This window comes from Oryctolagus cuniculus, chromosome 17 (assembly GCF_964237555.1).
Source record: "Oryctolagus cuniculus chromosome 17, mOryCun1.1, whole genome shotgun sequence".
Lineage (NCBI taxonomy): Eukaryota > Metazoa > Chordata > Mammalia > Lagomorpha > Leporidae > Oryctolagus > Oryctolagus cuniculus.
In genome coordinates this window covers 23,860,524-23,877,928 of record NC_091448.1, presented here as the reverse complement: position 1 = coordinate 23,877,928, position 17,405 = coordinate 23,860,524, and the positions used below count along the sequence as shown (strand labels likewise).

Below are 17,405 nucleotides of genomic sequence, written 5' to 3'. Positions count from 1 at the left end.
ATGTACATTCTGAGAAGAAGCAGGTGATGGCTCAAGTACTTGGTACTCTGCCATCCATGTGGGAAACCCATACTGAGTTCTGGGCTCCTGGCTTTGACCTGGGACGCTAAAGTTTTTGAGTTTTTGAGTTTTTTTTTTTTTTTTTTTAATTTATTTTTTGACAGGCAGAGTGGACAGTGAGAGAGAGCGAGAGAGAGAGAGAGAGAGAGAGAGAAAGGTCTTCCTTTGCCGTTGGTTCACCCTCCAATGGCCGCCGTGGCCGGCGCGTTGCGGCCGGCGCACCGCGCTGATCTGATGGCAGGAGCCAGGTACTTCTCCTGGTCTCCCATGGGGTGCAGGGCCCAAGCACTTGGGCCATCCTCCACTGCACTCCCGGGCCACAGCAGAGAGCTGGCCTGGAAGAGGGGCAACAGGGACAGAATCCGGCGCCCCGACCAGGACTAGAACCCGGTGTGCCGGCGCCGCAAGGCGGAGGATTAGCCTAGTAAGCCGCGGCGCCGGCCAGTTTTTGAGTTCTTGACATCCATGTGGGAAATCCAGATTGAGTTGCCAAGCTCCCAGTTTCAGCCCCAGCAGGGGGCTGCTGTGGACATTTGGGAAGTGAACCAGCCGATGGGAGCCTGTTTCTCTGCCTCTTAAGAAGAAAAGAAAAAGCTACAGTAATCAAGAGAGTGTAGCATTACTAAAAGAACAAACAGATCAGACTTACACACAGTTTGACAAAAGAGCAAAAGCCAAAGGAGCAAAGACGATACAATGGAGAAAAGACAATGTCATTTTAAGAAATGATGCTCCTGGGCCAGCGCTGTGGAGTAGTGGGCAAAGCTGCTGCCTGCAGTGCCAGCATCCCACATGGACACCGGTTTCAGTCCTGGCTGCTCCTCTTCCGATCCAGCTCTCTGCTATGGCCTGGGAAAGCAGTAGCGGATGGCCCAAGTCCTTGAGCCCCTGCACCCACATGGGAGACCTGGAAAAAGCTCCCAACTCTGGGCTTTGGATCAGTATAGCTTCAGCCATTACATCCATCTGGGGAGTGAACCAGATAGAGTGCCAGGATCCTGGCTTTGGCCCAGCCCAGTCATAACTACTGCAGGCTTTTAGAGAGTGAACTAGGAAATGGGTTCTGTTTCTCTCTCTCTTTCTCTCTCTATTGTTCTGCCTTCCAAGTAAATGAAAATAAGACATGTAAAACAAGAAAATGAAGGGCAGGCATTTGGAGAGTGGGTTAAGCCACCATTTGAGATATCTACATCCCACATCTGAGGGTTAGTCTGAGTTCCAGAACCTCTGTTTCAAATCCAGCTTCCTATTGGTGCATTCTAGGAAGCAGCAGGCGATGGCCCAGGAGCTTGGATCTCTGACACCCATGTGGGAGACCAGAATAGAGTTCCTTGGCTCCTGGTTTCAGTCTGGCCCAGGCCAAGCTGCTTGCAGGTATTTGGGGAGTGAACCAGTGAATGGAAGACCTCTTCCTCTCTCACTCCCACCCCTCCCCTTCAAGTAGGTGAAAATAAACATTTTTTTAAAAATAGAACCCAATTTAAAAATGGCAAGAATCTAAATAGACACTTCTTCAATAAAGACATACAGGTGAGAAGCCTGTGAAAAGATGCTTAACATCATATGCGGGCAGGGAAATGCAAATTAAAACAATACTAACAAGTCAAAAAAAAAAAAAAACTGTCAAAATGGCTATAATCTAAAACACTGACAACACCAAATGCTGGAAAAGATGTGGAGCAACAGAACTCTCAATAACTGGTGGTGGGGATGGTACAGCCACTGCAAAAGAGTGGCAGTTTTTACAAAACTAAACATATTCCAACCAGACGACTGTGATCACACTCATTAGTATTTATCCAAATGGGCTGAAAACACATTCACACAAAAACCAGCACACATGTTTATTGTAGCTTTAGTCATAACTGCCAAAACCTAGAAGCATTCAAGATGTCCTTATAGATGAGTGGGTAAATAAGCTGTGGTACATCCAGACAATGGAGTATTAGGCAGCACTAAAAAGAAATGACCTGTTAAGCCATGAAGAATGAGAAAACATCAATGACTATTATTAAGTGAGAAACGACAATCTGAAAATACTGTATACTTCTATGAGTCCAACCATGTATTTTGGAAAAAGGGAAGCTATGGACACAGTAAAAAGACCAGTGGTTACCAGGGAATATGGATGGAGGAAGGATGAATAGGCAGAGTACAGAGACTTTTTAGGGTAGAAGCCTACTCTGTAAGGTACTATAATGGTGAATATATATCATACATTTGTCAAAAGCCATAGATTACACAGCACTAAGAATCCTATTATAAACTATGGACTTTAGGTGGTGATGATTTTTTTTTTTAAAGATTTACTTATTTGAAAGAGTTACAGAGAGGCAGAGGCAGAGAAAGAAATCTTCCATTTGCTGGTTCAATCCCCAAATGGCCATGATGGCTGAGCAGATCCAAAGCCAGGAGCCAGGAGCTCCTTCCAGATCTCCCATGTGGGTGCAGGGGCCCAAGCACTTGGTCCATCTTCCACTGCTTTCCTGGGCCCTGGCAGAGAGCTGGGTCAGAAGTGCAGCAGCTGGGTCTTGACCCAGTGCCCACATGGAATGCCAGCACTGCAGGAGGTGACTTTATCCTCTACGCCACAGCGCTGGCCCTCATGACTTTTTTTTAAAAGATTTTACTTTATTTATTTGAAAGACAGAGTTACAGAGAGAGATAGAAACAGAGAGAGAGAGACAGATCTTCCATCCACTGGTTCACTCCCCAAATGGCCACAATGGTCAGAGCTGAGCTGATCTATAGCCAGGAGCCAGAAGCCTCCTCTGGGTCTCCCACATGGGTGCAGGGGCACAAGCACTTGGGCCATCCTCTGAAGCTTTCCCAGGCACATTAGCAGAGAGCTGGGTCGGTAGTTGAGTAGCCAGGAAACAAACTGGCACCCATATAGGATACCAGCATTGCAGGCCAGGGCTATAACTTGCTGTACCACGGCAACTATAACAAACAGATATTGATAGTTGAGGAGTAAGTCTATGAGAGTTTGGGGATATAGGGGTAAATGGAATTCTATTATGTATTTGCTCAATTTTGCTGTGAGATTAAAACTGCTCTAAAAAAAAAAAAAAACAAAGTTTATTTTTTTAAAGATTTATTTATTTGAAAGGCAGAGTTAGAGAGAGGGAGGGAGAAAGATCTCTTCTATCCACTGGTTCACTCCCCAAATGGCTGCAATGGCCAGGGCTGGGCCAGGACTAGAACTGGAGCCCATACGGGAAGCCGGCACTGCAGGTGGCAGCTTTACCCACTATGCCACAGTGCCGGCCCTTGAAAAACAAAGTTTATTAAGGCCAGCACTGTGATGCAGTGGGTTAAGCCACTACCTGTGACTCCTGCATCATATATGGGTCCTGGTTCATGTCCCAGTTGCTCCACCTCCAATACAGCTCCCTGCTAATGCACCTGGGAAAGTAAGGGATGATGGCTCAAGTGCTTGTGCCCCTGCATCCATGTGGAAGACCCAGAAGAAACTCTTGGCCATTTGAAGAGTGAGCCAGCAGATGGAAGATCTCTCCCTCTGTCTTTCCCTCTCTCTAATGCCTTTCAAATAAAAAAATATTTTTTAAAAAGTTTACCATAATCCCATATGGGCACTAGTTCAAGTCCCAGATGCTCCACTTCCAATCCAGCTCTCTGCTGTGGCTTGGGAAAGCAGTAGAAGATGGCCCAAGTCCTTGGGCCCCTGCACCCGCGTGGGAGACCTGGAAGAAGCTCCTGACTCCTGGCTTCGGATCTGCTCAGCTCTGGCCATTGAGCCATTTGGGAAGTGAACCAGCAGATGAAAGACACCCCCCTCTCTTTCTCTCTCTCTCTCTCTCTCTCTCTCTTTCTGTCTCTCCTTCTCTCTCTGTATAACTCTGACTTTCAAATAAATAAATCTTAAAAAAAAAAAAAAACTGGGAAAATATTTGGTTCCTCAACCACAGCCTGTATTAGTGGTTAGTTTATGCATAAATTGACCCATTTTACAGAAGAGCAATAGCACAAAACAGACTGCATGCTCAAAATTTTCAACACTCAGTACATTCAGGAATAGTGAATAAAAACCAAAGATATAAACAAACACATATGCATATTCAAAATCTCAGAAATGAGGCAAATTTACTAAAAGCTACCAAAAAAGAAGTATTATGATAGATTCTGAATATCTGAGTATATTCCACTGGAGTAGATTAAAGCAAACTAAAACAATTCCCTTAATATGTTTAATAATAATGATGTATTAAACATTATTTATATCCTTTTCCATTAAGAACCTATAAGAATCTTGAAAGTGTTCCCTCTTTTTATTTTATTTTTTATTTATTTATTTATTTTTTTTTTTAATTTTTTGACAGGCAGAGTGGACAGTGAGAGAGAGAGACAGAGAGAAAGGTCTTCCTTTGCCGTTGGTTCACCCTCCAATGGCCGCTGCGGCTGGTGCGCTGCGGCCGGCACACCACGCTGATCCGATGGCAGGAGCCAGGAGCCAGGTGCTTTTCCTGGTCTCCCATGGGGTGCAGGGTCCAAGCACCTGGGCCATCCTCCACTGCACTCCCTGGCCACAGCAGAGAGCTGGCCTGGAAGAGGGGCAACGGGGACAGAATCCAGAGCCCCGACCGGGACTAGAACCTGGTGTGCCGGCGCCGCAAGGCGGAGGATTAGCCTAGTGAGCCGCGGCGCCGGCCAGTGTTCCCTCTTTTTAATGAGACCATTAAGCTTAAGTTGTATCTTCAGGTCCAAGTAAATAGAGAATATGCACAACTCACCTCTGTTCCCTAAGAACCCTTCCATAGAGGTGGAAAATTCAACAGTATTCAGTATGGCCACAGAAATGTTCAATGTGGCACACAAATGTTCTATGTGGCCAGCAAAGTTTTTATTTATTTATTTGACAGGCAGAGTTAGACAGTGAGAGAGAGAGACAAAGAGAGAGTTATAGACAGTGAGAGAGAGACAGAGAGAAAGGTCTTCCTTCCATTCGTTCACTCCCCTAATGGCCGCTACGGCCGGTGCTGCACCGATCCGAAGCCAGGAGCCGGGTGCTTCCTTCTGGTCTCCCATTAGGGTGCAGGGGCCCAAGCATTTAGGCCATCCTCCACTGCCTTCCTGGGCTACAGCAGAGAGCTGGACTGGAAGAGGAGAAACCGGGACTAGAACCCGGCACCCATATGGGACGCTGGCACCGCAGGCGGAGGATTAACCAAGTGAGCCACGGTGCTGGCCTTAAATAGGTTTTAAAAGACAGTATCTTAAAGAGTACATGCCAATAATTCTTTCAGGATTACTGCAAATTATCACAAGACAGCCTTTCTTCATCAATTAAAAAATTACACAAAAAAGCAATAATTTCATGACTTCAAATAATTTTCTGGTTGTATCTTAAAGCACCTAGATTTAGTGGCTACAACTATCTAATAAATCAATCTTGTAGAAGGCAATCATTATGTATTAATAGGTACAAAATAAGATTAGCTGGGTTAAAAAATGGTATCTCTTGTATTAACTCATTTATTTTCCTGTCACCAGTATAAAGCCCTGGTAAAGAAAAAAAAATGTAGGCCACCATTGTAGTGCAGAGGGTTGAACCACCACCTACAATTCTGGCATCCAAAACGGGCACCGGTTCTTGTCCCAGCTGCTCCACTTCCTTTTTTTTTTTTTTTTTTGACAGGCAGAGTGGACCGAGAGAGAGCAGAGAAAAAGGTCTTCCTTTTGCCGTTGGTTCACCCTCCAATGGCTGCCATGGCCGGCGCACCACGCTGATCCGAAGGCAGGAGCCAGGTGCTTCTCCTGGTCTCCCATGCGGGTGCAGGGCCCAAGCACTTGGGCCATCCTCCACTGCACTCCTGGGCCACAGCAGAGAGCTGGAAGAGGGGCAACCGGGACAGAATCCAGCACCCCAACCGGGACTAGAACCCGGTGTACCGGCGCCACAGGCGGAGGATTAGCCTCGTGAGCCGCGGCGCCAGCCTGCTTCACTTCCAATCCTATTCCCTGCTAATGTGCCTAGGAGACAGTGGAAGGAAGATGGTCTGTGTCCTTAGGTCCCTGCACCCACAGTGCAGACCAGAATGGAGTTCCAGGCTCCTGGCTTCAGCCTGGTCCAGGAGCAGACATTTTGAGAGTGAACTAGTAGATAGAAGCATATGCTCTGTCTCTCTCATGCCCTCCCTCCCTCCTTCTCTTTGTAACTCTACTTTTCAAATGAATAAATAAATCTTTTTTAAAAAGCACATATTATACTTTCCCGTAAAGTAAGCACACAAAGTCATATGTACATATGTACCTGTGGAAGACCAAACCTATCTTTGTTCTTGATCCAAACCCTAAAACACCAAATTAATGCAGCTTATCTCTCTCTCTCTCTCTCTCTTTTTTTTTTTTTTGCTTTTCCAACTTTATTTAGAAAAACAAATCCAGGTCCCAAGGCCCCCCAGCTTATCTCTTATACTCTAAAATTAAATAGACTGATAATGATTCCAGGTTTTCCCAGCTGCCATAGGAGAAAGGTACTGAGAAAGGTTTCTTAGCTGTCTCTGAAGGAAAATATTTTATGTACCCCAAAAAAAGTAAATGTTTTCTCTGAATCTCTATTCAAGTTCTCTAAGATATTCCCCCTGACACTCTTATTGAAAACACTGACTCAGCTTCCCTGCAATACAATACTAGCATCACTCAGTTACACATATTAAAACCCACTTTAGGGGCCAGTGCAGTGGCACAGTCAGTGAAGCCGCCACCTTGATCCCTCTCTCTGCCTCTGCTTCTCTGTGACTCTGCCTTTCAAATAACTAAATACATCTTAAAAATAAAACAAAACAAAACAAGACAAAACATTTTAAGGGGCTGGCACTGTGGCGTAGCGAGTAAAACTGCCACCTACAGTGCCAGCATCCCACATGGGTGCTGGTTTGAGTCCCAGCTGCTCCACTTCCAACCCAGCTCTGTTAATGCACCTAGGAAAGCAGTGGAAGATGGTCCAAGTTTTTGGCCCCTGCACTTGCATGGGAGATCCAGAAGAAGCTCCTAGGGCCTGGCTTCAGATAGGTCCAGCTCTGACCACTGCAGCCATTTGAGGTGTGAACCAGTGGACAGAAAGACTTCTTGGGGCCAGTGCCGCGGCGCACTAGGTTAATCCTCCGCCTGTGGCACCGGCATCCCATACGGGTGCTGGTTCTAGTCCCAGTTGCTCCTCTTCCAGTCCAGCTCTCTGCTGTGGCCTGGGATAGCAGTAGAAGATGGCCCAAGTGCTTGGGCCCCTGCACCCGCATGAGAGACCAGGAAGAAGCACCTGGCTCCTGGCTTTGGATCAGCACAGCTCCGGCCATTGTGGCCATTTGGAGAGTGAACCAACAGAAGGAAGACCTTTCCTTCTCTCTCTCTCTCTCTCTCTCTCTTTCTCTCTCTCTCTCTCTCTCTCTGTCTGTAACTCTGCCTGTCAAATAAATAAATAAAATCTTAAAAAAAAAAAAAGACTTCTCTCTCTGCCTCTGCCTCTCTGTAACTCTACCTTTCAAATAAATCTTAAAAAAAAAAAAAAATTAAGTCTTCTGAATTCTTTCCTGGCATGTTTATTAATAAAGGCAGATAAAACCCAGACACACGCAGACAACACGTCAGCTGAAGACTGTGCATTTATTTTATTACAGCTACCGATCTACAAACTGGACAACACCTTAAAACCCTACATTGGATCCAACTGTTTGGTATAGTGGTTAGGATGCTGGTTTGGACAGCTACTTCTCACATGGGGGTGCCTTCGTTCAGCTCTTGGCTCTGATCCAATTTCCTGCAGATGCACACCCTGGGAGGCAAAGGGAGATAACTCAAGTGGTTGGGTCTCTGTCATCCATGTAGAAGACCCAGATCGAGTTCCAGCTCCTGCCTTCAGCCTGGCCCAGTCCCAGCTGTTACAGGCATTTGGGGATTGACCTAACAGATGGAAGTGTGTGTGTGTGTGTGTGTGTGTGTATATACCTTTCAAAATAAAATAAAATTTAAAAATTTTTTTTAAAAATCAGGGGCCGGCCTGGCACCTGGCTCAGAAGGTTAAAGCCTCAGCCTGCAGCACTGGCATCCTATATGGGTGCCAGTTCAATTCTCTGCTGCTCCATTTCCAATCCAGCTCCCAACTGGTGTGCCTTCGAGGGTGGCAGGGGATGCTCAGGTGCTTAGGCCTCTTCAACCATGTGGCAGACCTAGAGGGGGCTCCTTGCTCCTGACTTTGGCCTGGTTCATGAAGAAGTTTCTGGCTACTCACTTTGACCTGGTTTAGTCCTGGCTGTTGCAGACATTTGGAGAGATCTCTGTGTCTCTCCTCTCTCTGTAACTCTACCTTTTAAATAGACAAATAAACCTTCAGGGAAAAAAAAAATCAGGGACTGGCATTGTGGTATAGCAAGTTAGGTCACTGCCTGCGACACTGGCATCTTATATAGGAGCCAGTTATAGTCCCCGCTGGCCCACTTCTGATCCAGCTCCCTGCAAATGGCTTGGGAAAACAGTGGAAGATGGTCCAAGTCTTTTGGCCCCAACACCCATGTGGGAGATCCAGATGAAGCACCTGGTTCCTAGCTTCAGCCTGGCCCAGCCCGGACCACTGCAGCCATTTGAGAAGTGAACCAGAGAATGGAAGATCTCTCCCAATCTGTCTCTTCCTCTGTGTAACTCTAATTTTCAAATAAATGAATAAATCTTCTAAAAAAATTTAAACCATTTGTTAAACTTATAAATAAGACTTTCTAAGAGGATGCCTCAGGGTAAACAAGAAGCCATTTGACAAGGAATACCAAGATGAAGTTGAAAGTAATAAAGCAATTCAATTTCAGTACTATATAAGTTTATGCCAAACTTGCAATTTTTTAAAAATGTAGCATATGGGGCCAGCATTGTACCTAGCAGGTAAAGTCACCACCTGCAACACCAACATCCCATATGTGTGCCGGTTCTAGTCATGGCTGCTCCACTTCCTATCCAGCTGGCTGTTAATGTGCCTGAGAAAGCAGTGGAGGATGGCCCAAGTGTTTGGGTTCCAGCACTCATATGGGAGACCAGAAGAAGCGCCTGGCTCCTGGCTTCAGACTAGCCCTACTCTGGCCCTTCTGGCCATTTGGGGAATGAACCAGCAGATGAAGGATCTTTCTCTGTGTCTCTCCCCCTTCTCTTTGTAGCTCTTTCAAATAAAGAAATCAATCTTTTTTTAAAAAATGTAACTTAAGTAGGAAAAAGATTTCAGGACAAAATTGAATACAACCTTATAGAAACAAGCTCTGAAATAGTTCTCATTTTAAAAATGTTAACAGGGTTTTCTCATGTTCACTAATTATGTTTCTTTTTAACATATTGTTCTATAACTCATTCCATCATCTTTTTACCTTCCTTATCAGTCTCACAAAGGAAGTACTTTTGTACCTACTGTGAATAAACTTATTATCTCAATTTTTCAAGAAGGAAAAAACCTTTAAGAATACATATAAACGGCCGGCGCCGCGGCTCACTAGGCTAATCCTCTGCCTAGCGGCGCCGGCACACCGGGTTCTAGTCTCGGTCGGGGTGCCGGATTCTGTCCCGGTTGCCCCTCTTCCAGGCCAGCTCTCTGCTGTGGCCAGGGAGTGCAGTGGAGGATGGCCCAAGTGCTTGGGCCCTGTACCCCATGGGAGACCAGGAGAAGCACCTGGCTCCTGGCTCCTGCCATCGGATCAGCGCGGTGCGCCGGCCGCGGCGGCCATTGGAGGGTGAACCAACGGCAAAGGAAGACCTTTCTCTCTGTCTCTCTCTCTCTGTCCACTCTGCCTGTCAAAAAAAAAAAAAAAAAAAAAAAAGAATACATATAAACTAAACCCCTTCATGAAGCTTTCAGGTTCAAAGTACTTAACTTTTAAAATAATTCAGCAATTTTATGCATTCTGTTATAGTTATTTTATTCTTGGAAAAATGTAATTAATCAGGATCACAAAATAAGTTAGTGTTTGAAGTAGAATTTAAATTGTGACTTATTCTTTATCTTATCCTACAACTAAATTATTCAAATATTTCCGAAAAACTTCCAAAGAATTTTCCTATTTCTTAACAAATACTGATGCCCTTTTTTTTTTTTTTTTAAGATTTATGTAATCATTTTAAAGGCAGAGATAGAGGTCTTCCATCCGCTGGCTCACTCCCTAAATGGCTGCAATAGCTGGTGCTAGGCCAGGCTGGAGCCAGGGGCTTCCTCCAGGTGCAGATGGATGCAGGAGCCCAAGCACTTGAGCCATCTTCTGCTGCTTTCCTGGGCCATTAGCAGTGAGCTGAATCAGAAGTGGAGCAGCCAGGACTCCAACCAGCACCCATATGGGATGCCAGCACTGCAAACAATGGCTTAACCTTCTACGCCACAGGACCAGTTCCACAAATACTAATGTCTTAACCTGAAAGTATTCTCTCTCTCTCAGACATACACACACACAAACATATCCCAAATTAAAATGGAAAACAACTCTTACCTTCATCTCCTTCTGGCGCATATGAAGCTGTAATAATGTCAATATCAGCACAATTCATCACAATTTGATTGGTCGCCTGCCTCACCTAAGGGAAGAAGAAAAAATAGCAGTCAGAAATAGCCTGAATTAATCATATGTCCATCTGGGGCCGGTGCTGTGGTGTAGCAGATAAAGCTGCTGCCTGCAATGCTGACATCCCATATCGGTGCTGGTTCAAGTCCTGGCTGCCCCACTTCTGATCCAGCTCCCAGCTACGGCCTGGGAAAGCAGTAGAAGATGGCCCAAGTCCTTGGGCCCCTGCTCCCATGTAGGAGACCCGGAAGAAGCTCCTGGCTCCTGGCTTCAGATCAGCACAGCTCTGCCGCTGCAGCCAATTAGGGAGTGAACAAGCGGATGGAAGACCTCTCTCTCTCTCTCTCTCTCTCTCTCTCTCTCTCTCTCTCTCTCTCTGTATAAACTCTGACTTTCAAATAAATAAATCAATCTTAAAAAAAAATTGTACATCTTCATCTTGGAATAATGTCACAGGTGATTTTTTTTTTTTAAATCTGGACTTCACTAAAATCTAGATTGAATATTTATGCATCAGTGGTAAAAATAAACAAGTAGTTTTAATAATCCAAAGCAATTCACATTTTGCAAATTACATTAACACCACCACCAAATGTTTATTTCATACCACTCAAAAACCTGACCAGGGCCAGTGTTGTGGCATAGTGGGTAAAGCTGCTGCCTGTGATGTCAGCACTCCATACGGACACCAGTTTGAGTCCCAGCTGCTCCACTTTTGATCCAGCTCCCTGCTAATGCACCTGGGAAAGCAACGGAATGTGGCCCAAGTCCTTGGGCCGTGTATCTAGGTGGGAGACCTAGAGGAAGCTCCCAGTTCGGGATCAGCTCAGCTCCGGCCATTACGGTCATTTGGGAAGTGAACCAGTGGATGGAAGACCTCTGGTTGTGTCCCTCCCTCTCTTTCTGTCCCTCTTTCAATTCTTTTTTTTTTTTTTTTCAAAAAAGACCAATGAGACAAATTATTTTTCCTACCTAAACCTTGACTTAAAACATTTTGATTAAAACATTTTTTAATTCAGAGTGAGAGAGAGAGAAATCTTCTATCTGCTGGTTTACTACCCAAATGACCGCAACAGCCAAAGCTGAGCCAAGCCAAAGTCAGGAGCCAGGAAGTCTGTCCTGGTCTTCCATTGGGTGGCATGGGTCCACGCACTTGAGCAATCTTTGCTGCTTTCCCAGGGGCATTAGTAGGGAGTTGGACTGGAAATGGAGCATCTGGGACTCAAACCAGGGCTCATATGGGATGCTGGTGGCAGCTTAGACCACTGTGCCACAGCTCCAACCCCAATTTAATTAAAAATTTTTAATTTCAAAAAATCAATTAGTAAATATTCTTACATGTTGCAATAATTATGTATTTTAACCTGTATGTCAAACCCACCAGAAGATGATCTGTGAGGATAGAAGGAAGGTGGTATCACAAACTATGTAAAAACTTCATAAAACATTAAATTTTCTTTTCCCAAAGAAACATTTGACTGGGACCAGCATTGAGGTACAGCAGGGTATGCTGAAGCTTATAAAATTAGCATCTCATATAGAAGTACAGATTCAAGCCCTGGCTGTTCCACCTCCAATACAGCTCTCTGCTAATGTCTGGAAAAATAGCAGATAATGTTCCAAGTGCTTGGGCTCCTGCCACCCAAAGGAAGAATCAGGTGGAGTTCCTGGTTTCTTCCTGGCCCAGCATCTGCCTTTGTGGCCATCTGAGGAATGGACTAGTAAATTAATGACCCACCATCGAGATTAAATCAACTTTTACGATCGCATTATTTGTTTCAGAACCAAGAAACTAGACCCCTTTATCTGAAGTCAACTGCAGCCCAAAAATATCACATAGAAAATTTCAGAAACTCATACATTTTAAATCGTGTGACACACATAACATGATGAAATCTGGCTCCACCCTGGAAATCATCCCTTTGCCCAGTATCCACACCATGCGCACTATCTATTCATTAGTCACTGAGTCATTTATCACTTAGTAGCCATCCTGGTTTTTTAAACACATGTTTGTTAAGTATTAAAGTGCTCAAGTGTTCAAGGAATGGTTATTTTACTTAACAGTAGTTCCCAGAGAGCAGGAGAAGTGATGCAAAGGAGATACCAAGGCAAAAACCATGAAAGGACAGATTAACTCCAGTACCATGTGGCAACACAGTACAGAATATTGGAAAATACGTCGGCGCCGCAGCTCAATAGGCTAATCCTCTGCCTGTGGCACCGGCACACTGGGTTCTAGTCCCGGTCAGGGCGCCGGATTCTGTCCTGGTTGCCCCTCTTCCAGGCCAGCTCTCTGCTGTGGCCCGGGAGTGCAGTGGAGGATGGCCCAAGTGCTTGGGCCCTGCACCCACGTGGGAGACCAGGAGAAGCACCTGGCTCCTGGCTTCGGATCAGCGCAGTGCGCTGGCCGCAGCGCACCAGCCACAGTGGCCATTGGAGGGTGAACCAATGGCAAAGGAAGACCTTTCTCTCTGTCTCTCTCTCACTGTCCACTCTTCCTGTCAAAAAAAAATATATATATATAGGAAAATACATTCTATATTTACCGTTTTGGCATTATCTATGGTTTCCATACTCCTTCCCTTCTCTCTCCCTAGAGATAATTTCCATTCAAAAGCTAATGTCTGTCTTTCCAATATGTTTTAGTACTTTTGCTTCATATCTGTATCTGCAAACAATGTTCTTTATATTTTACACAAATGGTATCAAAGTATGCATAACCTTTTGTAACTTGCTTTATTTATTTATTTGAAAGACAGAGTTACAGAGGGAGGGGTAGACAGATAAAGAGAACTTCCATCCTGCTGCCTCAGTCCCCAAACAGCTGCAATACTGGGGGCTGGGCCAGCCTGAAACCAGTAGAGTTTCATCTGGGTCTCCCACATGAGTGGTAGAGACTCAAGTAATTGGGCATCTTCCACTGCTCTCCTGAGAACATTAGCAGGGAATTAGATTGACAGTGGAGCAGCCAGGACTAGAACCAGTGCTCATATGGGGATGCTGGCACAACAGGTGGCCCCTTAACATAATTTTTTAAACAAGTGAATGCTGATAGATGCAGACCTAATTCATTTACTTTAATTCCTGCATATGAACAAACCAGTTATTTAATCTCTTTCTGAAGGAAGTAAAGTTATTTCCACTTTTGTATTTAAATAGTTTTTTAAAGATTTATTTATTTCTTTGAAAGGCAGAACTACAAGGGGGTGGAGGGAGGGAGAGATCTTCCATCTGCTGGTTCACTCCCCAGATAGCCACACATAAATAAATCTTAAAAAAATACTCCATGAAAAAATAAAGAAATTCCTTTTTTTAAAAAAATATTTATTTATTCGAGAGGTAGAATTAGAGAGACAGAGATAGAGAGAGAGGTCTTCCATCTGCTGGTTCATTCCCCAGTTGGCTGCAACAGCCAGAATTGTGCTGATCCAAAGCCAGGAGCCAGAAGCTTCTTCCAGCTCTCCCATGCAGATGCAGGGGCCCAAGGACTTGGTCCATCTTCTACTGCTTTCCCAGGCCATAGCAGAGAGCTGGATTGGAAGTGGAGCAGCCGGGACTCACACCGGCGCACATATGGGATACCAGCACTGCAAGCAGCAGCTTTACCCAATAGGCCACAGCACTGGCCCCGCAGCATCTTCTAAAATGAACAAAATTGTTTGACATTTGACAATATTAAATGGTATTCCGTTATTGTTTTAATTAGAATTTCCTGATATGGGTGCCAGTTCAAGTGCTGGCTACTCCACTTACTATCCAGTTCTCTGCTACAGCCCTGTGAAAGCAGTGGAAGGTGGTTCAAATGCTTGTACTCGCAAGGTAGACCCGGAAGAAGCTCCTGGCTTCTGGTTTCAGATCGGCTCAGCTCCAGTAGTTGCAGCCATCTGGGGAGTGAACCAGCGGATGGAAGACCTCTCTCTCTGTAACTCCACCTTTCAAATCAAATCAAAAAATCTTAAAAAAAAAAAATTTTTCCTAATGATTTTGGGGGGGGGGGGATAGAGAGAGATTAAGTTCCTTTTTGCTGTGAATTAACTGTTTAAAATTCCTGCCTGGGGGGTGGGGGGCGCTGTGATGTCTCAAGTAGAGCTGCAGCCTGCAGTGCTGGCATCCCATATGGCCTCCGGTTCAAGTCCTGGCTGCTCCTCTTCAATCCAGCTCTCTGCTATGGCCCCTTGGGCCCCTGTATCCGTGTGGGAGAGCTGGAGGAAGCTCCTGGCTCCTGGCTCTAGCCGTTGCAGTCAATTGGACAGTGAACCAGTGGATGGAAAAACCTCTCTCTTTGCCTCTCTCTCTCTGCCTCTCTCTCTCTGCCTCTCCTTCTCTCTCTGTGTAACTGTCTTTTAAATAAATAAATAAAATCTTAAAAAAAAAATTATCCCTTGCCCAGAGGCAGGCATTTGGCCTAGAGATGAAGATGCCTGCATTCCCTCCATATTGGAGTTATGTCTGGGTTGAAATCCCAGTTCTGCTTCTGATTTCAGCTTCCTGATAAAGTATACCCTAGAAAGACAGCTCAAATAGATAACAGATAAATAGTTGAGACCTGGATTGAATTCCTGGCTTCTAGTATCAGGCTGGCCCAGGCGTGGTTGTTTCAGGCATTCAGCGTCTGAACCAATGGACAGAAGACCTGTTTATTTGTCTCTTTCTGCTTTTCAAATAAAAATAGTAAATATAAATTTAAAACTCTTGCTCATGTTTCAATTTGGTTGTAACCTTATTTATGTATATTTAGTTTCTTCAAACAAAATTTCACATTTATTTTCAAACACTTGAATAGTCTAAATCTAAAATAACAAAAATACAAATGCCCTAAATCACAAACATGTGCCCACAGAGGCCAGTCAGGCAAACAAGTGTAGTGGACCACATGAAGCTATCTATGCATCATACCCTAAAGAAAGGAGCAGGTAGCCATGTTGAAGCCAATCATTGCTATAGAGAAAAGCACACTTGATATTGGCAAATTTCCCAATGTAAAAAGTTGCAAATTCAGGGCCGGTGCTGTGATATAGCAGGTAAAGCCACAGCCTATAGTGCCGGCATCACATATGGACGCCTGTTCAAGTCCTAGCTGCTCCACTTCCAATCCAGCTCTCTAGTATGGCCAGGAAAAGCAGTAGAAGATGGCCCAAGTCCTTGGGTCCCCTGTACTCACACAGGGGGCCAGGAAAAAGCTCCTGGTTCCTGGCTGTGAATCAGCCCAGCTTCAGCTGTTGTGGCCATTTGGGGAGTGAACCAGCGAATAGGAGACCTCTCTCTCTCTCTCTACGTCTCTCTGTAACACTTGTTTTCTTAAAAAAAAAAAAAAAAAAAAAATAGATTTATCTATTTGAAAGGCAGAAAGATATCTTCCATCCGATGTTTCACTATCCAAATGGCCGCAATGGCCAATCCGAAGCCAGGAGCTCCTACCAGGTCTCCCACCTGGGTACAGGGCCCAAGGACTTGGGCCAATCTTCTACTGCTTTCCCAGGCCATAGCAGAGAGCTGGATTGGGAGTGGGGCATCCAGGACTTAAACTGGCACCCATATGAGATGTCGGCACTGCTTTACCCGCTACACCACAGTGCCAGCCCCAACACTGTCTTTCAAATAAATAAAATAAACCTTTTAAAAAATGTATTTCCCAATTTTTTAATTGGTGGGAAATAATTCAAAGCTTTCAAAAACACCATGAATACCAAACAAAACCTGTGTGCATTTCAACAGTGCTTCATGCTACTGAACAAACCACAGAACTAGGTAAGGACACAAGTAATGTGGTATCTGTATGAAAAAGCTATATCCAAGAATCATTTTATTGGGGCCAGCGCTGTAGTGCAGCAGGTTAACGCCCTGGCCTGAAGCGCTGGCATGCCATATGGGCACCGGTTTGAGTCCCAGCTGCTCCACTTCGGATCCAGCTCTCTACTGCGGCCTGGGAAAGCAGTGGAGGATGGCCCAAGTCCTTTGGCCCCCGCACCCAACGTGGGAGACCCAGAAGAAACTCCTGGCTTTGGATTGGCACAACTCTGGCCGTTGCAACCAATTGGGGAGTGAACTATCAGATGGAAGACCTCTCTCTCTCTCTGCCTCTCCTCTCTCTGTGTAATTCTGACTTTCAAATAATTAAATAAATCTTTACCAAAAAAAAATCATTTTATTAAGAATCAATAATAATTATGATTATAAGCTAAAATCACTCGATTTAAATTTAAAAAGCATATGATATTAAACATATAACAAGTTGTCAAAAGTTCAAAACGTGTGAAACTACTTTGGCTTTTTAAAAAAATCCTTCTCGGCCGGTGTCGCGCCTCACTAGGCTAATCCTCCGCCTAGCGGTGCCGGTACACCGGGTTCTAGTCCCGGTCGGGGCGCCGGATTCTGTCCCGGTTGCCCCTCTTCCAGGCCAGCCCTCTGCTGTGGCCAGGAAGTGCAGTGGAGGATGGCCCAGGTGCTTGGGCCCTGCACCCCATGGGAGACCAGGAAAAGCACCTGGCTCCTGGCTCCTGCCATCGGATCAGCGCGGTGCGCCGGCCGCAGCGCGCCGGCCGCGGCAGCCATTGGAGGGTGAACCAACGGCAAAGGAAGACCTTTCTCTCTGTCTCTCTCACTGTCCACTCTGCCTGTCAAAAAATAAATAAATAAATAAATAAAAAATAAAAAAATCCTTCTCATTTTATTCCAAAATAAAAATGTAATTTAATGAACAGATTTTTTTTTGAAATGGCAATATTCCTTCATTCTGTTTATTTCAACAGAACATACCTGAATAACACTAAAACCTGTATGCCAAACTGGTTATTTATAGCA

General features: G+C 44.9%; 1 protein-coding gene across 7 annotated transcripts in view; it reads right to left on the bottom strand.

Moving 5' to 3' along the window:
• The window catches only part of NPEPPS (aminopeptidase puromycin sensitive), a 119,046-nt gene that overhangs the window by 86,274 nt on the left and 15,367 nt on the right, over positions 1-17,405 (bottom strand). For all 7 annotated transcript variants that reach the window (XM_051825622.2, XM_051825623.2, XM_051825621.1 and 4 more), the window contains one exon: positions 10,530-10,614. In XM_051825622.2, the coding sequence (XP_051681582.1) occupies positions 10,530-10,587 (58 nt within the window). In that variant the 5' untranslated portion in view covers positions 10,588-10,614. The remainder of the gene's footprint in view (positions 1-10,529; positions 10,615-17,405) is intronic.